The sequence below is a fragment of the Gopherus evgoodei genome, chromosome 1, assembly GCF_007399415.2.
Source record: "Gopherus evgoodei ecotype Sinaloan lineage chromosome 1, rGopEvg1_v1.p, whole genome shotgun sequence".
Taxonomy (NCBI): domain Eukaryota; kingdom Metazoa; phylum Chordata; order Testudines; family Testudinidae; genus Gopherus; species Gopherus evgoodei.
In genome coordinates this window covers 230,348,333-230,376,254 of record NC_044322.1, presented here as the reverse complement: position 1 = coordinate 230,376,254, position 27,922 = coordinate 230,348,333, and the positions used below count along the sequence as shown (strand labels likewise).

At 43.6% G+C, this 27,922-nt stretch overlaps 1 protein-coding gene across 4 annotated transcripts; it reads left to right on the top strand.

Annotated features, from left to right (window-relative positions):
* Positions 1-174: 174 nt before the first annotated feature.
* On the top strand, positions 175-23,106 carry LOC115637577 (TRPM8 channel-associated factor 2-like). Of its 4 annotated transcripts, none has more exons than XM_030538976.1 (9): positions 175-298; positions 1,267-1,993; positions 3,851-4,818; positions 6,490-6,609; positions 7,595-7,689; positions 9,060-9,273; positions 11,052-11,291; positions 13,434-13,771; positions 22,858-23,106. In XM_030538976.1, the coding sequence occupies exons 2-9, from the start codon at positions 1,368-1,370 to the stop codon at positions 22,912-22,914; spliced, it is 2,658 nt and encodes an 885-aa protein (XP_030394836.1). In that variant the 5' UTR covers positions 175-298; positions 1,267-1,367; the 3' UTR covers positions 22,915-23,106. The 4 variants fall into 4 exon arrangements, with proteins under 4 accessions (XP_030394836.1, XP_030394819.1, XP_030394809.1 ...); XM_030538959.1 differs by lacking the exon at positions 22,858-23,106 and adding an exon at positions 15,726-16,032 and having other exon boundaries at positions 180-298; positions 1,360-1,993; XM_030538949.1 differs by lacking the exon at positions 22,858-23,106 and adding an exon at positions 15,726-16,032 and having other exon boundaries at positions 181-298.
* The last annotated feature ends 4,816 nt before the right edge of the window (positions 23,107-27,922 follow it).

Below are 27,922 nucleotides of genomic sequence, written 5' to 3'. Positions count from 1 at the left end.
TGCAGCTTCAATTTGTCCTTCCTAAAAAACGACCAATGCTAGCCTAAAACATAGGGGAAACACTTTTTAAAACTGTTTGTTACTAAGGGCTTACGGTTTTAACCTTTATTACACGACCTATGTAAAAGTGCTACATGGCAGGAAAGATTCTTGGAGTCTGTTTCTTCAGATAAGAATAAGGCAGTTATGATGCAGCTGTAGAACAGCCTCTGATTGGTCCGATCCAAAGGCGAAGATAACTAGCCTGAGAGGTTGTGAGCCGTGGGAGCTCCCTCTTTCCCCAGGAACAGTGGCAAAGGTAAGATCTGTCTCGCTCTTTGATTCAGCCACGTGCTGTCTATCTTTGCCCTTTGCAAAGGGGCTTTCTTTTCCCTTTTCTTGCCCTGGTCTCTTTTAATCTATCTTTATATGCTTCTTTTTTATTTAACTCTTTTTAAACACTCTTTTCTTAACCTATCCTTGTATTTAATATTCTAAATGCTTTTCTATTAACCTCCCTTTATATTTTTACTGTGTGCTTATCAAACAGTCTCCACTTTATAAAATTCCCTTTTTTTGCCATGTGTTCTTTTTTTGACCTCTCTTTATATTTTTTATTATCATTTAATGTTTTTAAATGCTCTTTTCTTAACCTACCCTTATATTTAATACACCTTTTAAATTTCTCAATTTTTTTTATTCTTTAATAACATACCAAACTAGGCCTTTAAAAACACCTCTCCTTAGTAAACCTAACCAAAAATATTTCTTTATTTTATTAACTTGCTGCTATTCTTTCAAACTAACCTTTTAAAAACAAAAAAATCTCTATTTTTCTTTAAGTTCTCTCTCTATTCTTTCAACCTTTTTCTCTAAACAATCAATCAAATGTATCAAAGCAAAAGCACACAACATTCCCCCTATTCAAACATAAAAACGAATCAATTGTTTTTTCAAAATGGCCAACTGTGCCAAACCTCGACACCAGTGGAAACGGGAACGGAGGTCAGGACATAAGCCCTATAGGGGGCATGGAAACCTGTCCAAAAAATACATGGTGATGAATACTATTGAGGTATATTCTACTTATACGCAAATGAGTTACCATCTACATCCTAAGAGTGACAGAATTATAGTGACCTGTCAATTCAAAGTGTCTTTCAGGGCAGGTAGAAATCAGCCCTTAGATATCTCAGGCTTCAGTTAAGAGTCTCTGGCCCCTCAGAATTCAAACAACTAAAAAGATTGAAAATGTTCACGTGGTTTTGTTTTATTTCCTTCATTCAGCTTCCTTCAGCTTCCAGGACAAGCTTCCTTCCATGTAGAATTTCCCAGGAGTGAAAAACTATCAAGAAAAACTATAGTTTGTCTTTCCTGTAGACAAGACAATGCTGAACATGAATCCTTCAGCTGCCTATGATTTGCTGGTGGACGATGTCCAGGACTGGGATCTTACCGGTGACTCTGTTCCTTGTGAGCTGCTGCTCACTGGTGAGACTGCCTTCCCAGTGCTGGTGAACCCCCGGGGGCAGGTCCTGATCGCTGCCTCACAGTATGGGAAAGGCCGGATGGTGGTCATCTCTCATGAGAGCTACCTGGGGAGTCCCAAGATGGCTCGGTTCCTACACAATGCTGTGGGTTGGCTCAGTGCCTCCCCAGGAGCGGTGGTTGGTGTCCAGAAGAGCTTGAGTTCCCTGCTGAGCATTCTCAGTAGTTCTGGCACCCAAGTGGAGCCAAGTACGGAGCTCATTGCCTCGTTTGGGGTTTACTGTATGGATGCCTATGATGCTGCACAGGGGAGGGAGCTGATCCAGTTTGTGAAGAGAGGAGGGGGTCTGCTCATTGGAGGTCAGGCTTGGCACTGGGCCTCTGGACACAACACAGAGAGAGTGCTGTTCGATTTCCCTGGGAACCATGTAACCAGCGTGGCTGGCGTTTATTTCATGGATATATATGGCGAGACTGGGATCTTCAGTGTCTCAGACAAAGTGCCTGCAATTCCCTTGATCACTTCGTGAGTATCTGAAATCTTTTCCTATGTATTAAAACTTGTAGTTAAAGCTGTAAGAAAATTACTCCTGGGGGAATTCTATGCCACTGAGCAAGTGCAGAATTTATGTCCCTTGCAGATTTCTTTGCTTCCCTGCAGAAAAATGACTTTCTGACAGGGAAGGAAAGGGAAGTCACAAGAGAGGTCAAGAGACTCTCCCCAGCAGTATGTTTCAGGTGCCCAGGGCAGCCAGCAGAGAGGTAAATAACTGGGGCTGAGGGATCCTACCCTATGCCAGACTCAGCTGCTAGTCCTGGCTGGTCTGGGAAGGACGGGACTTCCTCTTCCCTTGCATGGCATCCGGGATTGTGTCAGATCCAACTCCAGATTTCTCCTCTGGCTGTAGGAAGCTCTGCAAACTCTCTCCCCACTCCTGTGCTTTCTGAACCCATTGCTCCTCAGCTGCAGGGGGAGGGATCCCTGTACAAGAAGCTGCTCTCCCATCGACCCAACCCCAGTGCATCCAGAGCCCCTCATACCGAGATCCTCCCACCGAGCCTCACCCTGCCTGCACCCAGAACCCACCCTGACTAGCCCCACTCCCCCTGCATATGGCTAACAGCACCTGTATCCTCACCCTACCAAGCCCAAACTAGCTGCACTTGGATCCCCACCCCACTGAGCTCCACTTCCTTCAGCATCTAGATACACCCTCACCGCTGAGACATCCACACCAAGTCCTCCCTGCCAATCTCTATCCACTACACATCCAGACCCACCTGCTGAGCCCCAACCTCCTTTAGCTGGATCCCCTCCCCCAGAGTCCCATTATCATTGTACCACCAACCTCCACCACAAGCTCCTGTGCATCCAGATCCCCCTGCACTTTGATCCCCAATTGAGCCTCCCGCACCCAGATTGCCCCACACAGAACCGTCTCAACCCACCCCTCAATCCCTCCACACTAAGCCCCTCCACACTTGGATCCTACCTTGCTGAGCCTGCTACCCACACCTGCTGCACCTGGCACGGAGAGGCAGGGCCCTGGGGTGTTTCTGGGGCAGACCCTGTCCTTGCACTGTGTCAGGGTTGGGGGCAATCTCATCGCTGAGTCCGTGTGCTGGCAGGGGGGGAGCTGCATAGTAATCTCCCACCTCCATGCAGCCTGTGGCCTATGCTCCCCAATGCCATGTTGGAACTTCCACATTTATTTGACCAAAAAAATCAGCACAATTTTTAATTTTTTGGTGCTGAACACCCTCAGGAGAAGAATATATTCTTAAATGCTGCAATGTTGGAAAGGGTTTTATTTTCTAGCACCTAAGGGGGTATGCGGGTCCTTATCCCAGGGGGAGGAAAAAGGAATTAACAGGAAAGAAATAAAACCAGAATCCTGCTAAAGACGTTTGGGGAAACATTTGACTTCTGGGGACTGTGATGCTCTGAATGAGTTCAGATGACTCATGAAGTTCTAAGCATGAGACAAAGCAAATAAGTGAATCCTTTAACTTGTTTTGTGTGTACTTCGGTAAGCAGGGATCCTGCTAACTATCTGTAGTCTGAAATATTGATTAAGTATAGAACCAATAACAATAATTAACCTTTAAGTAGTTGTGCTCCACAAATGTCTGTTTATGTATACACTGGATGATCACGACAAAAACCTGTTACAAACTTTTCTAAAATAAGAGCCCTTTACTGCTGAGCAAATGAAATTCTCTGAGTTCTGATTGTATAAATTAGCTCTTTGTAGAAATGATTTCAGAACATTTGGATATGCTGTAGGACAGAGTAGAGACATGACACAATCTTCCTCTTCCACCTTTTGAGGCTGTGACAGTGCTGGCATATGGCCTGACAAGAACATCTCCTGTTTTGCAGGCTAGATTTCAGCAAAGACTTAAACTTTCTCCTAAGAGGTGTGTCAGAGCTAGACATAGTGACAGATGGTGTGCCTTCTCACCTGCTGGTCCATGGCACACTGGCCTTCCCCCTTGGCTTGGACAGCGCCTATCAATGCTTTCTTGCAGCAGCTCACTATGGCCGGGGCCGTGTAGTGGTGGCTACACATGAGGTCCATCTTAGCACCCCGAAACTCACAGACTTCATCCTCAATGCCATTCACTGGCTGGGTGCTGAGAAGAGAGGAAGAACTGGCATCAATCCCAATCTGAAGAACCTTCGTGACCTACTGATTCAAAGGCAGGTGGTGTGCGAGATCTCAGAGCTTACCGACAATCTCAGCATTTACTGCTGCCAGTCCTACAATGACAATGAGGCCAAGAAAATCCATGAGTTTGTGGCAGAAGGAGGGGGCCTGCTGATTGGAGGTCAGGCTTGGTGGTGGGCTTCTCAGAATAAGAGCCAAAACATTCTGGCTGAATATCCTGGCAACAAAATCCTCAATGGGTTCGGGATCAGCATTCTGGGGGAAACCAGTGAGACAGGCAAATACCCAGCATTAAGACCCGAAGAGCAGCGGGGACATTATCATTTCCGCAGGGCACTCGCTCAGTTCCAGCAGCATTTAGACAAGAAGGAGGAACTCCAGCCCCCAGTGACAGGCTGGCTTCAAAAACTGAGCTGGGATTGTGCCAAAGTCCTTCAGATCCCAGTCAAAAATGGCCACGTCTATGCCTCATTGTACCACATCCTATATGAGATGGTGCAGAGCAATGGGATCCCACTGGTGAGCAAGGAACACCCAGTCAAGGGGAACTCCAAGGAGGTCGTGCTGCTTCACGTGGCTACAGCATTATGCCAAACCATGTCCGACTGTGAGAGGCTAGCACTCTGTGAACTCCCCACAGTCCCTAGCACCACTGTGGAAATCAACTGCACAAACTCAGGTGAGAGAATCTGTCCTTCCTCTCTAATCTCCCCTCCCCGTTTCAACATGGAATGGCCTGTAGAACACGGGATATAACAGTGTATAACTCTCCATTGCCCTGATCACATAGATTGCATCTGTCACATTGTGTGCAGAAATGCAAGAGATGGAAAGGCTTCTCTGAGGTTACATTTAATTTCTGCTTTTGGAACTAGTCTAGGCTTTCCCCCTAAAGTCAATTCTCCATTTTTATCTAGTCCAGTTTTAAATTATTTGAGTGATGGGACTTCTGCCATTTCTCTAAAAAATTCATTCCATGATCTAATACACCTCACAATCAGGAAACATTTCTAAACATTTAGCCTTAATTTACTTTCATCAGCCTCATCCCATTACTGCTAATTACATCCTTTTGGCACACTCTAAACAATTGCTGTCTTCAGAGTTTACAGCTTTGAAATCAGAACTTTTCAGGAATTTTCTGTCAACAATTTTTTTCGACAAAAGCCAAGAACAACAATTGGCTGGTGTGTCTCCTTCATCTTCTGACCAGTTTGATGAAAATCTGCAAAAGTTTCCCCTATTTTAGCCTGGGTTTTCATCAGCTCTATTCCAAAGAAAGCCTCTTCTACCTCCATATTTCATCATCATTTGGCTACACTCGATAGGTAAAATCCTGGCCCAACTCAAGTCAATGAGTTTTGCCACCGAGACATGATTTCACTTTACCCATTTACTTCCTAATCTTCAACAGCAAATCCCTCCAGCCCCTTAATCCAGTGTTCAGTTTGCAGTGAAAGGTTATGGGGCTCAAGCAATTAGGTGCTGGTGCTCAATCAATATTTTTACATTCATAACCGATGCAGCAAGCCCAAAGGTGCCTGGGCTCAGCCTTGGCAAACCCTGGCACAAATTAAGCACTGCCTTAATCATTCATGTTGTTTTTTCTCTATATTCCTCCGTGTTATTTATATCTTAATGGAACAGAGATGCCCAATACTGAATCCAGTATTTCTGGTGCAGTCACCAGAAAAGCAGAGAGAGAGAGACTCTTACCTCATATTTTACAATGTAATTAAACCTCTGCACATGTAGCCCCAAAATTCACATTTGCTGTTTTGCTGAGGCATAACATTGCAAGCACACATTTAATTATTGTCTATTATGATCGGAACTACTGTTTTTGAAATCTGTTTTTCAATAAATGTTTTAGTCAAGCTATATTATCTTGAATTTATCCAGGATGAACTACTTTTTCCCCACAATCCTATATTTCTCTCCAAGGTGGTATTTGAAGGTCACCTTATTGAGCTTTTGGCCTGCCCACATTCGTCCCATGCCTGCATGCCATTGTGGGAGAAATGCTTTTTCAGATACTTGATATAAAAACGTCCTTGGGATGCTACTTGGAGCAGACTAAAACCCTTAGAAAGTCCACCCAACTTTTTATTTCATTTGATACCAAGTCACTGGACAGTGCTATTTGCTAAGAAGACTACGTCTAAATGGGTATCAAAGTACATCTTCTGGCTTCTCCTCCCTGGCATGGCACTAGAAGGCTGTATCAATGTGAATTTAGTCACAGGGAAAGCTGCCATAATTAGCAATTATGTAGTTCTCTTCCCTGACTTTCTCAGCAAGGGAGAAATATGGTCCTCCCTCCACAGCCTTATTGTTTGTTTGTGTTTAGATACCCATCGTGGACGCTCTGCATTCCAGAACTTATTTCCAAAATATGGAGAGGCCCAGTTCTCCTGCCTCCAGAGAAGTTGTTCATTTGTTTTAGGAATGTGGATGTCTCTTATTTTATGTAGGTCAAGGCTTTTTTCCTCATCAAATTTGGGTTTCTCACACACACACACACACACACACACACACACACACACACACACACACACACACCGTTCAATGTTACTGTTCAGACTACAAAGTCTGTTCTCTTAATCTGCCCTGTAACATTTTTAACAACCACCACCAACTTTCCATATTACTGTTAAAAATGCTGCCTCTTCTTTTGGCCTATCCCTCACACTTCCTAATCTCCAGGAGTGAGAATCACTGGAAATCTGGAAATCACCGTAATTCTGTTTCTTTGAAAACATTATTTAACAGGCTTTTCATCCATCCCCCTCTAAGTTGGTTTTCTTCCTTGTGGGGTATCTATATTTGTTACAGCTCCTTGAGGCAACAGTGTAAGGTTTCATATTTTGATTGGTATCCCTCGCTGAGCTTCACCTGCTGTTCAATTCAGAGAAAAACATGGAGTGCTATGGCAGTGGTGTGTCCACATAATCTAATCTAATGTGCAGTTACTGTGCGAAGACCAGTAAGGTCTTCGCTCCTGTTGTATCTCCCTATGCTCGAGACCTTAGATTTTTGCCCAAGGGAGTACATTTGGTTTGTGCTAAGGAGCAGGAACCCAGGACTGAGGATCCTGAATGATGTTGTTTAAAGAAACCAGACTGAAGGATTGTCATTTGGCCTTTTGTTTGCAGCTCTGACAGCAGCAGCAGAATATCATACAAATCAAGTTGTTACAATGTCTGCATAATGGTAATGTTATAAACAAGAAGTTAATTTCCAAGGAGAATGCAGCAGGAAGTATTAGCCCTCCCCTGCTCCACTACTCCATCTCACACAGAATACTCTTCACCCCCCGATGACATTCAGTGAGAGGAGACCTTTCCTCATGCAGACTGGCCATGCCATTGTCTTGATCCTTTCATACTGGAAAACAGATGGAGGTGTTTAAGAGAGGCTCTGTGTTTACACCTGTCCTCTGTGTTTTATGCCAGGTGATGCAGCATGGAGGAGCACAGGACTTTACCTTCCGCGTGGGAACACAGTGACCTTTATATTTCCTAGCACTGTTACTGGAGTTGGCCTGCAGGTGAACTAATCATCCTTTCTGATGCCTGTTACTTCTCTTGAACTGTATAGGAAATGTGATTACATAAAAAATAACACCTTATTGTACAGCTCTGCTCCTGGAGGATATTTAGCTCTGTGGAAAGATAATGGCTTCTTGCTTTGTAGGAGCATTTACCATGCAGAGCAAACACAGGCAGTAGAGAGGGAGCTAGATTCTCTGTCTTCTTGTGCATCATGTCTTCCTGACAAGAGACTTGTTTACTAAGTTCTAATGAATTGTCCCATAAATATTAAGCTCTTTGGTTTAGGACCCAAATTATCTTATCTTTATTTAGGCCCAGATCTCCAAAAGCAGTTTAGGCCCCTAACTCCCAGTGAAATCAGTAGAAGTCGGGTGCCTAAATACCTTTCAGGATGTGGGTCATAGTTCCTGGCACAGTGTGCTCCCAAGCTTGGAGCTCTCAAGGAGTTATGTCATCAATACATGGTGTGACAAAGTTCCTCCTCTACCTTGGTGGGTCCTGCGCTTATTGGCAGACTTGGTCACCTCAGCGATCTTCCCCACAGTCTGGGTCAACTCCTCCTGTGTCTGATCAGGAGTTGGGAGGTTTGGGGAGAACCCAGGCCTGCCCTCTACTCTGCGTTCCAGCCCAGGGCTCTGCGGATTGCAGCTGTCTATAGCGCCTCCTGTAACAGCGGCATGACAGTTACAACTCCCTGGGCTACTTCCCCATGGCCTCCTCCAAACACCTACTTCATCCTCACCACAGGACCTTCCTCCTGGTGTCTGAAAATGCTTGTACTCCTTAGCCCTCCAGCAGCACAGCCTCTCACTCTCAGCTCCTTGTGCCTGTTGCTCCCAGCTCCTCACACGCACTTGCTCTCCTCTGGCTCCCCTAGCTTTAGGCACCACTGCAATCCATAAAACGCCTGCTTGGCAGCCACCTCATGCTGCAAACAACAAAACTCATTTGGTGCCTACATTTTCAGGGTTCAGTTTCCCTGGGTGCCTGAATGTCTGCCTTTGAGCATGCAAACTACCACCTCCCTCCAAGTGTCCAGATGCCTGTCTCCCACATAAGCCCCAGCATGATCCACAAAGCAGGGGGAGATTGGCATTGGCCCCCCTATCTTGCTTGCATGGCCCAAAATTTTAGCCCAGTGAATAGAGCACTCAACCAGGATTTCAGTTATCCAGGTTCAATTCCCCTCTCTGCCTGATAAGGCAAAAAGATTTCAACAGGGACTAGCACCTCTCAGGGCAGTCTGGTGTTGGGCACCTGCAGTCTCTCCTGCTGAATTTGTTCCACTTGGATAAGTGTTTAAACAATGGTCTGTAAAGTTCATTGCTCAGTTGTTCCCGTAACCAAGCCACCTTTTCATTTCCAGGTGCAGATTGGGTGTCACTCAGATGACCTCAGCAGAGCAGAGGAGCTGAAACGCCCCCCTGTGGTGATATGCAGATGTGACATCAAAGATCAGAAGATGTCAGTCTCCTCTCTCTGGGGGGGCCTCATTTACATCATAGTGCCAAAGGGAAGCCAGCTGGGGGGAGTGTCGATCATTGTAAAAGGAGCTGTGCAGGCTCCTTTCTTCAGGTTTGGTAAGTGTGCTGGTAAATGGCCTGCACATCTCTTCTTAGCCAGTTTTGCAGCTGCTGCTGCTGCTTGTGAAGAGACACACAGAGACATGCCTCTCTAATTATCCATGATTTGGGCTTGATCAGTTTTCAGTCAGTTCTTGTAAGGTGTAATTGCTCCTCTCTCTTTCACTCACTGCAGCCACCAACTGCCTTTATCATGTTTCTTGTTTAAAGTCTAGTGCCACTTCTGAGCAAGATCTTCTTTAGTATGTATTGTGTATTAGTTGTGTATTCACTAAACCTTGTTCTCCTCTGTCACAGAGAATAGTGTATCTCTGCCAACTTGATACCTTCATATTTCTCACCAGACATTAGAGCAAGAACAAGCGTTATTTGATAGCACCTTAAAATGCTTTGAGGGAAGAGGATAAAGGCAGAAGATGGAACCAACATTGGCAGGGAAAGGAGATCGTAGCCTCATGCTTTTAGGGGTTGTCAAACTTCAATGCACCGCGACTCCCTTCTGACAACAAAAATTACTATGCGACCTCTGGAGGGGGGACCAAAGTTTGAGTCCACCCAAACCCACCACCCCAAGTGAATGGGCCAAAGCAGATGTCCAAGGGCTTAAACCCTGGGTGTGGGGCCTGTAACCTGAGCCCTGCCGCCCAGGGCTGAAGCCCTTGGGTTTCGACCCCAGGTGGTGGGACTCGAGCGTCGGCCCTGGACCACAGCAAGTCTAATGTCAGCCCTGGCAACCTCATTAAAACTGGTTGCGACCCACTTTGAGGTCTTGACTCTTGACCCACAGTTTGAAAGCCATGGAGCTAGATGAATCCAACAAAATCTCAGGCTGTTTTAAGTTTTCATATAGATATACAGGGCCAAATTTAGAATTACTGTACATCCACACGAGTCCACTGAAGTCAGTGGATTGGGATGGGAGACCATCTGAATTTGGCTCAAAAATTAATATTACTAATGATTCTTGAATCAATAGTATTTTGAACATATTGTTCCCATGTATTCAAAGTGATTTTCCTTGTGTTCAAATGTGCTTTAACCTGATAGTAAAATTCTCTTTAAAGAAAATCAGTAGTGTTTCTTATTCATACAGCCTTGGTGAGAACAAATGACTTTTCTTTGCAATTAGTGGACTGAATTGATCCTCAGCCCCTAGTTTTCATGTTAAATAGAAGAACACACTAATTTTATCATTTCTGGCTGTTAAGTATAACCCAGGGTTGTGAGTTCAATCTTTGAGGGGGCCATTTAGGGATTTGGAAATTGGTCCTGCTTTGAGCAGGAGGTTGGACTAGATGATCTCTTGAGGTCCCTTCCAACCCTAATAATCTATTATTCTATTTAGAAAAGGGAAAAGTCAAATATAATGATTTGTTCAATAGCAGCTCTTAAAGGTCCCAATCAGGATCGAGGCCCCATTGTGCTTGGCATTGTACAAATGCAGAATATCAGATCATTTTTGCCTCAAACATCTTATAATCTAATTTGAGAAAAGGTGTAACAGAGTCCCAGTCCACAAACTAATGAATGCAGTTGGCCTGTTTCCATTTACTATAACGGACTTTGGATCAGTCTTTGAGAGAATGCAACCAAAAAAAGAAGGGAAGGAGAATCAAGGAAAATAAATCAAATCAAATCATGAGGTTACTTAAGTAGCTTCTGCTCATCTTTAAGGCTTCCAAGGGCCCCAAGTAAAATCAGCTATACCCAACTGACATGGAACCAAATCATCACGGGATTTGTGCACTTCATCTCTCTCTCCCATATTGATGCAGGGAAGACATCTAAGAGCCAGTGGCTGACCTGCATCCGTCACTATCCAGCTCCATGGGCAGAACTAGCTACCCAGAATATCATCTTAACGGTGCCTGCTGACAGCATCCGTCCCATAGATGATCCAGAGCCTTTGCTAACCCTCTGGGAGCGGATTATGGCAGCTGTAGCTGAGCTGGCAGCCACACCAGTCACGTTTCCTCGGCCAGAAAGGATTGTAGCAGACGTTCAGATCTCAGTTGGTGAGTATGGTGTATTGTCATAAAAGGCGAAAGCGTGACACCCTGGGGTAAAGGATTGAATTGGAGGCTGGGAGCCAGGAACTCTTTAATTGCAATGCTCGTTCTTCCACTGACTTTTACTATGACACCTTTGGAAAGTCACTAACCTCTGTTGAGCTTTTCACCCAGACTCAAAATTTGGTGAATACAGTGGGGCCCTCTAACAGTGTAACTCTATTTACAGTGAAGCTTCTCTCTCAAGCACACCCTTATTCAAGTTGTCAGCACCTGCCTCAAGTTACTCTAGAAGCGGGGGGAAAGGAATTGGTCATACCCAACTCACAGTACAGCAGCTCTCCTTACCAGTGCAAAATTATTCTAGACAGCTGGAGCTAGTCAAAATACTGAGAGGGAAAAATATATGCTATTAATAGAAGGATTTTAGTTCAGTTAGAAACTGATCTGGATAAAGACTTATACAATGTTCAGCACATTTACTCAATCCACTAGTGAGCTGCTTGGTCAATTCTGAAGCTTGAATAGCCATCTTGATCCTTGGCAAATCCTCCGTAGAAATGACATTTGTTTGCTTTTGGTATCTATCAAATATTTAAAATTCCAAACAGATAGCAAATAATGTGACTGGCTTTCTTAGGTGATAGTGAACCAAACTTCAGCAGATTTGTAGTTTAGCAAATGTAATTCAATCCCCTCCTACAATATACTTTCTAGTCCTTGTTCATTCCTCGATTTAAATGACTCCAACCATGCAACTTCCTTTGGAGAAGACTATTCCATATTCTACATTAGTAGAGCTCACCACTATAAATGTCTCTTGGTCAATTTCATCACACTACTTCTACATTCTTGTCCAGCTGTACAATTGCATCAATGGGGCTACGTTCCTGCTGATTGTTAAATGCTTTACTGGACTGGGGCCAGAGCATGCAGCATTTTACAAGGCTGAGTGCTATCTGAGGATGACTCAGTGGTCTGTCTGAAATTACTTGGTGGATGTCAGTCCAGTCCTCAGCAGATTAATGCCCACACCAACAAACAACCATCATGATTAGAATTATTTGTGCCCTGTGTTGAGAATCAGATACCAAGGATAGACTGGATCATGAAGACTGAACTAACTTTGCACCACAAGGGGTGGTCCCTCCAAAAAATTGATATTAGGTGTGAGGACAGAGAGGGGCGATTTTACAGTGCATTTCTACTCTGAAAAGAGACCGTTTAAAAAAACAGTAATGGTATGGGACTCCAGGGTTATTTTTTCCCGATAGTTTCAATATCCAATATGCGCCAAGAAATTGCGATCAATTGAGAGGAGATGGTGTGTAATTTAGAAGCTTGTTCTGCCACTGCCTAGTGTCTCTCTCTTTTGTGGATTTACTGAGTGTTTTGTTATCCAACCACAGTTGTCAATCCAGCACCCTTCTTCATGATGAAATTTACTGTAACAAAGAAATTAAATATCAATACTAAATCATACTGCCCCTCCCCCTTTTCTCCACCCCCACTCCCCTGCAACCCAAGGGAATCAGCATCTCTGACACTCAGACCATTTATTTCTAAAGAGCCATATAATGAACAAGATATTAAAACATTCTAAAATACAATAAAAACATTAGAGCTGGGGACACCACTACAAAAATGTTCATGAATATCAGCTCTATTGCTTTAATGCATCCTCCATGGTGGTGTTTGTGCCTCTCTTGGCTTTGATTTCCATCAGTATTTGAGTTTCACTGTCACAAAAGGTCACGGAAAGTGAATTTCAGAGAGGTGTGCATGAATCTGTGCAGAAACTGAAATTTTCATATTAACATGGGAGTATTCTCAGTGGAAGGACCTGCATATACATCCCCAAACAGGTACAGCATTTACAACAAGATGATTTATCTGACCAATCACAACATGGATCAAATTTTGATTATCAAATACACACACTGACTTGTTTTCAGTATTCATCCATTAACACTGATAAAGAATTAATCTGAAGAACTATCCAGAGGATAATTCCAGACCACCACAAAGGGTTTAATTGGTCCGATTTATTGTTCTTTGGGAATTACTTGCCAACTTCTAAAAAACAGAAAAACAACTTTCTTGAGCTGAGATCTCACTTTGACTGTTGGCCCTGTCTCCCCCCTCCAGGCTGGATGCACTCTGGCTACCCAATCATGTGTAATTTGGATTCAGTAAAGGAGTTGGTGAACATGGAATACATGCAAGCGAATGGCCTTTGGGGGCCCATCCATGAGCTGGGACACAACCAGCAGCGAGCAGGCTGGGAATTCCCCCCTCACACTACTGAGGCCACCTGCAACCTGTGGTCTGTCTATGTGCATGAGAAGGTGCTGGGGATCTCCAGGGACAAAGCTAACGAAGAGCTACAACTGCAGCATCGCAAGAAGAGAATCAGCGATTACCTTGGCAAAGGAGCCCAGCTACAGGACTTGGATGTTTGGACCGCACTGGAGGCCTACCTGCAGGTAACACAGAGAGATTCATAGGAAAGTGTCTGACTGCAAACGATTCTATAAAAGATGCTGGCTGGTTTGTATGTTCCACAAACATAGAAGCAGGTGGCAGGGGGAGAGTACTCAGAAACTTCTCCCTTAAAATTCAGGCCCCTCCCATTCGGGATAAATAAGACTCACCATTCACTGCATGGCTTATTTATTCTACAGGCCTCATCACAACATACTGACATGGAATTACAGACCTATTCCAGTACGTCTAGTAAAGGGCAGTGGTGGCACATTCACATCAGATAGCACATTTAATAATGCAGGTTAAATTGTTTCTGAAAAGTAATTATATAAAAAAGACACCTTCAAACTCTAAGACACACTTTCTGTGTGCAGGCAGAATTAGAGTCCCTCACTTTAGTGACTAAAGGATAGATTTTTAAGGGTATTTAAGTGCCTAAAAATGCAGATAAGCACCTGGTGGGATTTTCAAAAGGCACCTATTAGAATGGTTAGGGGACTAAATACTTTGAAAAAATTGGCCCTAAAAACTAAGTTCTTACTCCTGTTAGTGCTACATAATCAGCAACGTCTCAGTGAGAGGAAGGTGAATTATGCATCATCAGAGGTGTATATGTTCTAGTAGGTAACACAATGATGTTTCACAGCTGTTAATGATGGCCTAACTGCAGGAGCGCCGCCAGCTTTTCTGCCGCCCTAGGCGGTGGAAGGTCCCGCCCCGAAATGCCGCCCCCCCACAGAGGTGGCGGAAGGACCCACCCCCGAAATACCACCGCAGTCCCCATCCCCCAAATTGTAGCACCCTAGGAGACCGCCTAGGTCGCCTAATGGGTTGCACCGGCCCTGCCTAACTGGATCTGTGGACTCTTTTTCTTATTAGTGATGATACATGAAAAGGAAAGATCCTAGCTCAGGTGTGTGGGGAGGAGAGATGGAGGGGCTGGTAGAAAGACAAAACATTTTTTTAATTGTAAACTGAGCATATTGGATAGTGAAACTATTGGGAAAAAATAAGCCTGGAATCCCATACCAGTACTGCTTTTTTAAACAGTCTCTTTGCAGAGTAGAAATACACTGTAAAATTGCCCTTCCCCATCCTCACACCTAACTCTGATTGTGGCAGATTTTTGCTACCAACCTGCCTGAGGCCCTAGGTGATCAGGCTGAGGCCACAGGATCATTTGGGGAGGAGATGATGAAACACACCAAGTGTTTAAGTTTGAAAGTTTTATTAATAAAATAACAGCAGAGAGTGCTGGGGGTGGGGGGAAGGGGTTCCTACATCACTCAGAAGAAGGAAGAAAGCATTAGTGCCCCAAGCCCTAACCCACTTTCATACTTACACCCACACTACCCAAGGCTGGCCAATGTAAGAAGAAGAGTGGGAGGGGTGGACAGAAGTTTTTGTCCTTGGCCCAGGTCGTCTTGGGTTAGCTGTGATCTCCAAGGTGCTTAGCTTTTAGGAGAGTTTTAAGTCCTGGGTTCCTTTGGGGGTGTTCCATTTAGGGACCGCTGTTCCTGGTGCTTTTTGTACCAGTTAAAATTGGCTTTTTGTGGTCTTTTTTTAACTTTTTCAAAACATACCAGCTTCAGGGACGAGCAGCTCTGCTTCCCTCCAGCCCCCGTTGTCTCGCCTGTGTTCCATCTCTGCAGCCCTGGTTCAGCATACTTTTTCTTTTCTCATGGCTATCTGTGGTTGAGTGGGAGAGAAACACAGCTGCAGATTTCTCATCTAGCACCATTGGGTTGTGACATGATCACTAAAATACAATTTCAATATCTTACCCCAAAATGATAACATGATCAGATAACCATGTAATATTCATGAGGTGTGATTAGCAATAAATGTAGGTTTTGTCAGTGATCCTCATAACATGGGACCAGGTGCAGTGTCTTGTGTTACCTTAGCGGAGAATGATGCACATTTAATGCTGGTTTTTTTCATGCTCTTCAGCTGCAGGAAGCCTTTGGCTGGAAACCTTTTATCCAACTCTTCTCTGAATACCAGACAATGTCTAACATCCCCACAGACAACCCTTCCAAGATGAACCTGTGGGCAGAGAAGTTCTCTCGGCAGGTGAAGAAGAATCTGGCCCCTTTCTTTGTGGCTTGGGGCTGGCCCATTAAGGGGGAAGTCGCTAAGAAGTTGGCATCTCTGCCCAACTGGGATAAGAACCCAATGAAAAAAGTGTGATGCTTTATTCACATGGAATGGTGGCTGTAATTTTTAGAGATAACTCAGAATCGCTTGTTTCAGAGCACCAGCCATGTTAGTCTGTATCCACAAAAAGAACAGGAGTACTTGTGGCACCTTAGAGACTAATAAATTTATTTCAGCATGAGCTTTCGTGAGCTACAGCTCGCTTCTTCGGATGCATAGAATGGAACACACAGACAGGGGATATTTATGCATACAGAGAACATGAAAAGCTGGAAGTACGCAAACCAACAGGAAGAGTCTAATCAATTGAGATGAGCTATCATCAGCAGGAGAAAAAAAACTTTTGAAATGATAATTAAGATGACCCATAGAAGATGTGAGGAGAACTTAACATAGGGAAATAGATTCAATTAGTGTAATGACCCAACCATTCCCAGTCTCTGTTTAGGCCTGAGTTAATTGTATCTAATTTGCATATTAATTCGAGTTCAGCAGTCTCTCTTTGGAGTCTGTTTTTGAAGATTTTTGTTGCAAAATTGCCACCTTCAAGTCTTCACACACTCTCCTGTTTTCTGTGAGTCCCTAACTTACTGCCAGGCCTCCTGCCTCTGGCAGTCACCACTACTTCTCTCAGCCATCCACCTCTGCACTGTCCTGCTGCCTTTTGTATTTGAATTACCTGATTACTCTCAGCTTGTAAAATTAGAGCAACCTTAGCCCCAGGATCTCCAGCCCTAGGGCAAACCACCAGTGGGGGAAAGGGGACAGAATAAACTTGGGAAAGCCAGTAATAATTAATTAACAATATTTGTGTGCATATACATAAATAAAATAAGACTCCTCCCTGTCTCCAGAGTGTCTTACAACAGTCTTCAACAGAATCCTCCTCTCATGGTGTGAATGTCAAGTAAGGCAATGTATTCCTGCATAGACACTTCCCTCCTCCCACTTCTTCACTGCAGCCTTATCTCCGCCCCGCCCACACACACACACACACTGTTTGTTGTTTGAGATTGGTGGGGTCCAGAGTTTGTGTAGGTCCATCTCTAGCCACAAAGGGAAGGAACAGCCTGGTCTGCTCTGGGGGCTTTACCACATGACACAGAGGTAGTGGGGCTTTCGTCAGGGCTCTTTATTTATAGTGTTGCCCTTTGTGGCTCTAGCAACAGCCATCATCACCCACCTCAAAGCCACCTCTTGTTTATGAAAGGTTCCTCTGTGCCACATCTTTGCAAAGTCTTCAGAGAGGAAATTAGTGGCATATAGGACCCTAAGCTGAGTCATTGTCACCAAGCAGACACTCACATCAGAAGACACACTCATTTAGCTTTGTCCAAGGTCCATTCAAACATGCCAGACTGTGGTTTTGGTCAGGGTGATCACTTATTCCAGGCACATTTTGTACAGTTCACTAGCCCTTTCATTATCCAACAGGGATAATAGCATTTTAATACTATAGCACTTTATTCTTCCCTCAACCTTGCAGCATCTACAGCGAGGGCTATGTCAGCTTAACGACATTGATCAGGGGTGTGACTTTTTCACAGTGACATAGCTAGTTCAACCTGAATCTTAAGTGTAGACCTGGCCTTGGATAGCTCTATGCCTGTTGCCCTGCTTAAAGCCAAATAGCCATCCTCATCTTCACTCTCGGCATCCTCTTGAACACCTTGTCTCAGGGATGAGTAAAACCAACTTGGAACAGTTTCATCTGTGTGCTCTGATCTAATGCTGTCCAGGGTCCCTAGCCATTGTCCAGCTATTAAGAAATTTTAAGAAAACAAACATTGGTAACTCCTGCTTTAGATATATAAAGCCCTGGTCAGTTTCTACCCTCAACACTACCAGCCTCCTCAGTACTTTATACCCTATTGACCTGCAACATGGCTCTGCCTTTCAGATTGTTTGACGGAGATTCCCCAGCCTCATATAAGGCCTCCCTTCTATGGGTTCAAGCAATGGGCTGGCAGCACACTCATCAGACAGCCTCAAGATCACTCAGGTCTCCTGGTCATGTTCTGGAATCTCCAGCAGTGGCTGGGCCAGAAGGCTTCACATCCTCCTCAGAAATGTCACTGGCATAGTGCTTTATTTGCAATGCCTGAGCACACTCAGAGCTAAACAAATTCTGTAACTCTCATGGGGTGGTGAAGCAGTCCATGTTTCCACAATTTCTGAAAATGTGCTGTTGAAACAAGATTGCCTCTTTCATACCTTGAGGATTTGAGGCCTCCTGGCGTAATGCTACAAACAACCAAAGGCTAAGCACTAGAGGCCAGATTTCCAGCCTAGAAACCATCTCTGGTTCATGTGGGTCTTGGAGGTCCCACCACCCACAAGGTCCCACTCCCAACTGGGCATACTGTAGCCTATAGGATTATTGTGCTTGCTTGCGCATATATCTTTTCTTATAATTTAAGTATTTGGTTTATTGTAATAGGTTTATAGTAAAGTAAGTTTGGCTGTAATGCAAGGGACCTACAGGCCATATCCTGTATGTTAAGCTAAGGCAAAGTTAGTATATCTATATCTGGGACCTTTTACCGAGATAGAAAAGTTGACCTACATATTGAGACTTTTCACCTAAATAGCAAGTCAACACCCATGTATACGTCTAAGACCTTTTACTTAGATCAGGGGTAGGCAACCTATGGCACGCGTGCTGAAGGCGGCATGCAAGCTGATTTTCAGGGGCACTCACACTGCCCGGATCCTAGGCCCTGGCCACTGGTCGGGGGTGAGAGGGGGCCTCTGCATTTTAATTTAATTTTAAATGAAGCTTCTTAAACATTTTAAAAACCTTATTTTCTTTACATACAATAGTTTAGTTATATATTATAAACTTATAGAAAGAGACCTTCTAAAAACGTTAAAATGTATTACTGGCGCGTGAAACCTTCAGTTAGAGGGAATAAATGAAGACTTGGCACACCGCTTCTGAAAAGTTGCTGACCCCTGACCTAGATAGATAGATAATGGAAGAATGGCATGGTGGGGGGAGTCCAAGCTTGTACCCACAGACTTAACAGGTACATGACAAAGAAAGAACTGAAATGACTAAAGAACAAAAATAACATGTATGGATGTACATGTCATCAATACGCACAAACATATTATCTATGGAGTAAGTGTACCTTAACATTTTTGTGGGTGAGCAATGAAGTTTTGGCATAGGAGGAAGGATTTCTGGCCATTGTGCCCTATAAAAGAGATGACCCACCTCTCTAGAGTATTCTATTCTATTCTATTCTATTCTATCTATGCAACTACTGCATTAGTAGGCTGTACTTGTTTTCTTAACTTTCTAACTTCCAAGGGGACTAGGCTGTTTGGTTTCCCTACTTGTTTTCTTCATTTCTTTATTAAAGTTTAAGTTAGTTAAGTAAACTCCAAGTTAGCTTTGATAGCTCTTAGCGTTAGCTTCTTCTAAGCACTGCATCTCTCACTCAAGAATTGAGAAACCTGAACTACCAGAGGCGAGGTTGGTCCTATGCCTTGATAACCACCAGGTTATCAAGAAAAGGTGTGAGTATATTAACCAAAGCGTTGTAGCATCTAATACTGTATTACCATATGTATCTTTTGAATAGCAGCAATGCAATTGTAACTTTGTAACTCTCATTATTTTACCGTTTAATTACTACTTCATTTATTTTAATAAAAAGTCTTTATGGCTATATCTGCCTCAGTGTGAGCTTCCTCTCATACCCCCGAGGGTCCTTGTTAAATTCTATGGAGCCTGATTCGGGACAAGAACTTTTATTATCTGATCAAATAGATGGGTGAGTCTAAAACCCATATTATTCAAATTAATATTAACACCCTAAATCAGGTGTAACCCTTCTGCCCCTCTGAGTTGGCAGCAACAAGGGCCGGGTTCAGTATCCAGGGGTTCTGTTTCAATAACCCAATGCCAAACCAGCTCGAGCCCCCAACCAGTGACCTGGGAAAATCTTACACACACTCCTAGGCACCTCAAAGAGGCAATGCTTCCCCTCTCGCAAGCACAGAGTCTCGGTGTAGCAGAAAAGGTTTAATACATGAGATAAACCACAAACACTAGATTGGGAAAAACACCTCAACTAGAGTTCATAGACCCAACCGTGAGCAAAGACCCACCCCAGGAAATTGGGCTGTGTCCTCTTTCCTGGGCTCTTGAGTCCAGCAACCCCCCAAATCACCCACAGTCCCAAAAGTCCCACAATCCTAAAAGTCTCTGTCCTGGGTCAGTGCAGCCCCCAAAGTTCAAGAGTTTATCTGCAGAGGTCCCTCCCCCCAGCCTGGGTAGAAAGGGGCACCTTACGTGGTCCAGGGCTAACTGCCCTGCCTCTCCGTGGGTTCTGCTCCCACCTTCTCCACGAACTGCTCGGCTTTACCGGCCGCTCCACTCTGCTCCTCCAGCCATCCTTACAAACTGCTCCGCTCCACCAGCTGCTCTGCTCCACCAGTTGTCCCTGCAAACTGCTCGGCTCAGTGCGCTCTGTGGACCGCTCCACCCATCTCACAGCTACTCCACTCTGCCAGCCGCTCTGCTCCCCCAGCTGTCCAGTGATCCGCTCCAGCCGTCCACACAAACTGCTCCACTCCACCAGCAGCTCTGTTCCACAGTATAGCTTTGGGCTCCCCACTAGTTAGCACAGTACTCAGTGCTCTCAGCTCAATAATTTCAGCTCTTTAGTGATTTTCAGCTCTTTAGTGATTCCAGCTCATAGTAGGGGAGCCCCAGTGCTAGTGCACCATTAGCCAAAGTGATTTCAGCTCAGTAACCTGTATCTAGATTCTTGAGGGAATAAAAAAAAATCAACTCTGATATTCCACAGTGGAGAGAGGAGGGGGTGCAACTGGTGCTTCTGGCTCCACAAGAAGACTGCACCACCAGGCACAGATACCTGTCCCCAGCCTCTCTTTCAATTCTCTGGGTTTTGGAACCCATGTCCCTTGTCTAGCAAGTTCCACCCAACTGAGGGTGAGTCATTTGTCACCAAGCAGTCCCACCGCTCAGCAGTCTGGGATAGGGTAGGCGTGCCTATGCAAATATACTCTCTGAAATTCTTTCCACCAGATGTCAGTGTAGAGCTTATCCTGACACTGCTTACATCGGCAACACTACGCAGGGCCTAGATTGAGACAGACTGGTAGAGGTGAGCATGGGCAGCCTACAAAAGGGATCATGAGGACTGGCTCACCCCTGGAAAAACAATCAAACACATGCAATGTGTGCCTCGGGGGCAGAGTCTTGGGAGACATAGAGAGCTGTGATTTTCAGAATCATCTCAGAGCTGATTGGTCCATGGGAGGAGGACCTACCACTGGAAGGCCCAACTGTGCCTCACAGTACATGCTTAGTGGCAGGACATATGTCACACCCCTTAATGCTGATTGGTCCTAGGGCAACGCTAAGAGGTGATAGGGAAAAGCCTCCCCTTCCCCCTTTTTGCACTTCCCTTGGCCATACCCAAGGCCTGTAGCTAAGAACAGAGCCTTTAACTAAGAATATGAGTTTAACTTCTGCTTAATTAGTTTGTCTGTAGAAGGGGCACCAGGGACCAGGGAATGAAGCAAGAATTGTTAAAAGAAAACTAGGGAAAGGAGAAAAGGAGGGTCCTTGCTGCACCAACTCGTTGGGCCAACTTGTTGCACCGACTTGTAGCAATAGCTTTTGCACAATGTAACCACAATGTAGGGGTCGTTGCAATAGTCAAACCACCAACTTGACTACCAAGGACAAAAACAGGAAAAACCTAATGTGGAAATCTATTAGATAGCTTGCTTGTTTGCAAAATTTTATTTCAAATAAGACAAATAATATGTGTAATCAGTGTGCTACGTTTTGCAGTTTTAACCTTTATAAGCTTGGTAAAATTTGTAACACGTAGAGCAGCCTGCCTCTAGCGTGGGGTCTATGCTGTCTCTCCCTGCATATATGCTTGTATGAAATAAAGGTGCCTCAGGCTGTCTGATCTAAAATCAACCATGTGGTCGATTTTCCACAACAGAGGAATGTGAACAGAGGTTAACAGGTGGGATGTGGAAAGTTTGAAAGGTGGAGTGTAAGGGTTTGTCTACACAGAAAACACCTGATTATCTAAAATCCATTTTTAAACCAATTTAGTTAAACCAGTGCAAACCTCTTCACACAGCTGTAAATTTTTTCAGTGTTGATTTAGCTTAACTCAGTAAATTAGTAATTTAAAATTTTTAAGGTTTTTAGTTAACTGGTGAAAACTGTGTGTGCAGACCAGGCCTAGGACATGAGAGAAGAACCAAGAGCCACAGCAGACCTGGTACCGGGAGATCACACAGCTTCTATGGAATGAGAGAAAATAAATCTTTACTCAGAGAGATCACAGTCCCATAATTCTCCCTCATGACATCCCTGTAAAGCTGCCTTTCATCCAAATGCGCCTATGCCTCATGTCTGAAATACACAGCCACATCACGGAATGTCACCAGCATGTGAACTAATAAGTGACCCTACCTCCAATGACAATCCCACTACCCAATGCTGAGTAATGAGAATAGGAAGACAGAAGCAGCAAATTGAGGGTGGCATAATGCTCCCAACACTGCTGGCAGGGGCTCTACTAGTTCAGGATTTGGGACCTGTTTTATGTAGTGAGGTGGAAGGAGAAAGGAAGGGGGTAGAGAAAGCGACGTTGGGGAAAAAGCAAAGAAAAGGGACAGGATTGGTTATTGGGAAGAGACAGGTATTTAAAAAAAGTAGATACAGAGAATTCACTAGTTCAAGAGTTATATTAAATACAATTATATACAACAAACAACAACAAAAGCCTACATTAAAAGCATGTTAAGGTGGCAAAGTCAAGCATCCCAAAGTTATGAATTGTCAGAGTTAAGGCTGCCTGTGCAACCTCAGTGCATTATAATGCAGTTTTAATTACTTGATCTTGTATTATTTTTTCAGAGGACTCAACCTCATTCAGTGCACAGGATGGATGGATGGTGCTCATGGAATGGGTAGCTCTTTAATATTTCTTTTTCTACTTAGCATTCAATGTGTGGCTCCTCACCTTATTTACCACACACTATCCAAACTTTGCACTAAATACTGAATTGTTCATTTCCTCATGGTTGTTTTTGTGGTGCTCATCACTCTAATATCTGAGTTGCTCCCAGCCATCAACAAATTTATCTTCACGACACCTCTGTGAGGTGAGGGGTTATTATTCTTCCCATTTTACAGATGGCAAGCTGAGGCACAGAGAGATTAAAGCCCAAAATTGTTAAAAGTGTCTATTAATTTTGGGTGCCCAATTTGAGATATATAGGTCCTGATTTATCAGAGTACTTAGAAGTATATAGCACTTTATAGGTTTAAAGTGCAGCTCCCATTGACTTCAAGTCCCTTTGCCAATGCCTGGAAGTGCTAGAACTTCTCAACAAAGCAGCTGGGAACATTTCTTAACATGGACAAAACGTGTTTTTCTCTTCTCATTCTTAGAAATGGTGGAACTATTTTAGTTGAGACTTTCAAAAAAAATTAGCGTGAGGCAGACACCTGCCATGGAAAATTTCAGTCCAAGTGGTTGAAGTATGTGAAGATCAAGACCAACTGAAAACAGAATCTTCTAATAGAAAGTGTTGGGCAAACTTAACTATAGGCACTGCTACCAGCTCTGCCTGTACTGAATTGTGAAGCTCATTCTCTTTCTCATCCCTAACCCACACTGGCATTTTTTCCTCCTTTTCTGTGCTTTGGGAAATTCTCCTTTTCCAGTTCACAGTCCAGATGTTTATGTGATCAGCACTGAGCTCTCTTAGGATATATATGGCCTCCCAGCCATCAATACTGGACTACCAAGTACAGTAGAACCCCATTTATCCAATCTAATTGGGACTGGGGCCAGATTGGATAATCAAAAATTCAGGAGAATGGGCAAAGAGCTTTCTATCCGTTATTTTAAGATGCGGTATTGCTTTCAAGTTAGCTGACCCCTCCCAGAAAAGCATTAAAACATAGCTCCCTTGTTATCTCCTTAACAGAATATACAAAGCATTTGATTCTTGAAAACAAGAATGTTTTGTTCACTTATTAACAGGAAAACCAACCTGAGTTTTTAACAAGTTGTACTGATCATTTTTACATGCTTTATTTTTTAACCCTGAACATTATAAGGACCATATACAAAGTCTGTTTAATGTTACACAAGGCACCATCTCTAGATAGTTGGTTTACATATGACATCACAAACAGTGCAATTTTATAAAAATGCAAAACTGATAATCAGTTGTCAGATGTCATTAGGCTTTTTAAACTGACTGAGCCATCACTGACTATCAGAGAAACATGAGTCCCCTCCTAAAGTTTGATTAAAGCTCTTAGCCTTCTCAAATAGTAAAGGATCATTAATAGGAATACTTTCCTTTCCCACCTGTATAAACCACCAATAAAGGACTTCATCCAGACCAGAGTCCGTCAATTGCTTCATGTTCTTTCGGGATGCAGAGTTATTCATTCTGTATTTAAGAATTTGCTCGGTATTGTTTGATGTCCAATATTGTGCTTTTCCAATGTTATAATCTTGGGCTATTTTTGCCTTTTTATTTTATTAATAATCTCTATTTTAGCATCCAATGACAGTACTACACTTTTTCACTTACTAATCGTGGTCATTTTACAAGGCTGAAAAGCTGTGATGGTTACAGTAGTGTTGCCAAGGTGATATCAATTTCCCATATTCCTGTGTGTGTGATGGTTGGTCGGTTAATATGGAGAGCCAGATAATGGAGGCTCGGATACACATGGTTCTGCTATACTGGTAACATGTATCCCATTACCAGATCCCGCACTAATCACTAAAGACTAGATTTCCTTCTCAGGAAGACCAAAATCAGTACTAACATCAGCAGTGGCTCCAGGCACCAGAGCTACAAGCACATGCCTGGGGTGGCAAGCCGCAGGGAGTGCCCTGCCAGTCCCTGCGAGGGCAGCAGTCAGGCAGCCTTAGGCAGCTTGCTTGTAGGAGGTTTGCCAGTCCCACGGATTCGGCAGCAATTCGGCGGTGGGTACGCTGAGCTGTGGGACTGGGGACCTCCCGCAGGCATGCCGCCAAAGGCAGCCTGACTACTGTGCTTGGGGTGGCAAAAAAGCTAGAGCCACCCCTGACTAAAATAGTTCAGATGGCCAGCTTTCATACCCCAATCATTCCTGGTTATGCAGCTGCACTCATCCACTAGGCTCTTTCTGAACAGTAACCTACAGGGCACATCTTAGAGTGCAGAGAATTTGTTTGAGGACAAACAATGGGCATTATACCCGTTTCTGCATTATTAACATACATGGCTTTCCTCTCCCTCACTATGTCGTTCTTCTCTGGTCTCACTTCTTTATCTTCATTCCTCCTTGGAATTAACAGGATTAAATTTCCTTACCTGTTGCCCAAGTCTCCTAAATTCTTGATGAATTAGCTGGAAATCTTCTACCAGGGCCAGAGCCTCATCACCAGTCTGTGGATGAAATTTCCAGACCTAAGTCTGGATTCCCTCAGGTAGAATGGTCAGGAAATGCTCGAGAACTAGCAGGCCTGTGATCTGCTCCTTTGTGTGGATCTCTGGCTGCAGCCATGGATTGGAAAGTTCACAGTGTTGACTGTAAATTTCTCAGGATCCTTCAGACTCCTGATAAAATTGTTATCCAGGCCAATGCTGTACTATAGTGGATGTCTTCTTTTATGTTAATATAGAAAATTGCCCCAGATTGGGATACAGGAGGGGCTTTTAATGCTTTCTTCAATTCCACCCAATTTAGGGTTCAATGTATGCTGCATCTCCACCTTTAATTTAGATGTAACTGGAAGCACACAGGTGCAGGTACACCCTGTTTTGAAGTCATAATTATTTCTAGGGTGTCATGGTATAAATCCCCCACTCTGAACCTTAGTGTCCAAAAGATGGGGTACCAGCATGAATTCCTCTAAGCTCAATTACCAGCTTAGTACTTGTAGTGCTGCCACCAACCAGGAATTCCAGTGCTTGGTACACTCTGGTCCCCCCAAAACCTTGCCTGGGGACCCCCAAGACCTAGACCCTCTGGATCTTAACACAAGGAAAGTAAACCCTTTCCCTTACCATTGCCTCTCCCAGGCTTCCCCTCCTTGGGTTACCCTGGAAGATCACTGTGATTCAAACTCCCTGAATCTTAAAACAGAGAGGAAAATCCACCTTCCCCTCTCCTTCTCTCTCCCTCTCCCAGAATCTCCCTGAGAGAGAAAGTAATCCTAACACAGAGAGAAAATTAACCTCTCTCTCCCCCTTCCCTCCTTTCTCCCCACCAATTCCCTGGTGAATCCAGACCCAGACCCCTGGGGTCTCACCAGAATAAAAAAAAACCAATCAGGTTCTTAAACAAGAAAAGCTTTTAATTAAAGAAAGAAAAAACAGTAAAAATTATCTTTGTAAATTTAAGATGGAATATGTTACAGGGTCTTTCAGCTATAGACACTGGTAATACCCTCCCAGCCTGAGTATACAAGTACAAATAAAAATTCTTTCAGCAAAATACAGATTTGAACTCCTTCCAGCCAAATACACATTTTCAAATATAGAAAACAAACACAAGCCTAACTTGCTATATTTACCCAGCACTTACTATTCTGGACATACAAGAGCCTCTATCAAAGATATTGGAGAGAAACCTGGTTGCACATCTGGTCTCTCTGAGTGAACCAACCACCAAACACTAACAGCACACACAAAAACTTCTCTCCCTCAAGATCTGAAAGTATCCTGTCCCCTGATTGGTCCTCTGGTCAGGTGACAGCCAGGCTCACTGATTTTGTTAACCCTTTACAAGCAAAAGAGATATAAAGTACTTCTGTTCTATTAACTCCTACTATCTGTTTATGACATAGGGGATTGCCTTAATACAGATCAGCACTATGCTCTAGCCATCTCACTGCTGTATCTCACTAATGTAACTGGCAAAAGATATCTAAGATTTTGGTCTTGTACCTTAGAATCAACACCACTGGCCATGTCACACTGCTAAAACCACCAGTGTTTGCTTAATGCTTTATTGAGTTGACCAAAATGAATGAAAGTCCCACAGTACTTTATGACTAGGCCATAAGTGAAGCAGAAAAACACTGCTTGAGTAACTATGCTATTGATGTTGCAATGGTAGTGTCACCACGTAAGGAATGGAATTGTACTAACAACCATGAAACTGGCTCTTGCAAAGAGATGGCCTTAACTAGGGCTGTCGATTAATTGCAGTTAACTCATGAGATTAGCTCAAAAAAATTAATCATGATTAATTGCACTGTTAAACAATAGAATACAAATGGACATTTATTAAATATTTTGATGTTTTTCTACATTTTCAAATATACCTATTTCAATTACAACACAGAATACAAGGTGTCCAGTGCTCACTTTATTTTTTATAACCAATATTTGCACTGTAAAAATGATAAATGATAAAACAAAAGAAATAAGAGAAACAAGTTTGTTTACATTTCTGGGAGATAATGTTGCCCACTTCTTAATTACAATGTCACCTGAAAGTGAGAACAGATGTTCACATGGCACTGTTGTAGCTGGAGTCACAAGATATTTCCATGCCAGATGTGCTAAAGATTTGTATGCCTCTTCATGCTTTGGCCATCATTCCAGAGGGCATGCTTCCATGCTGATGATGCTTGTTAAAAAAATAATACGTTAATTATATTTGCGACTAAACTCCTTGGGGGAGAATTGTACGTCTCCTGCTTTGTTTTACCTGCATTCTGCCATATATTTCATGTTACAGCAGTCTCGGATGAAGACTCAGCACACGTTGTTCGTTTTAAGAACACTTTCACTATAAATTTGACAAAATGCAAAGAAGATACCAATGGGTTAAGAATCTGAAGTGCCTTCCAAAATCTGAGAGGGATGAGGTGTGGAGCATGCTTTCAGAAGTCTTAAAAGAGCAACACTCCGATGCAGAAACTACAGAATCCAAACCACCAAAAAAAAAAATCAACCTT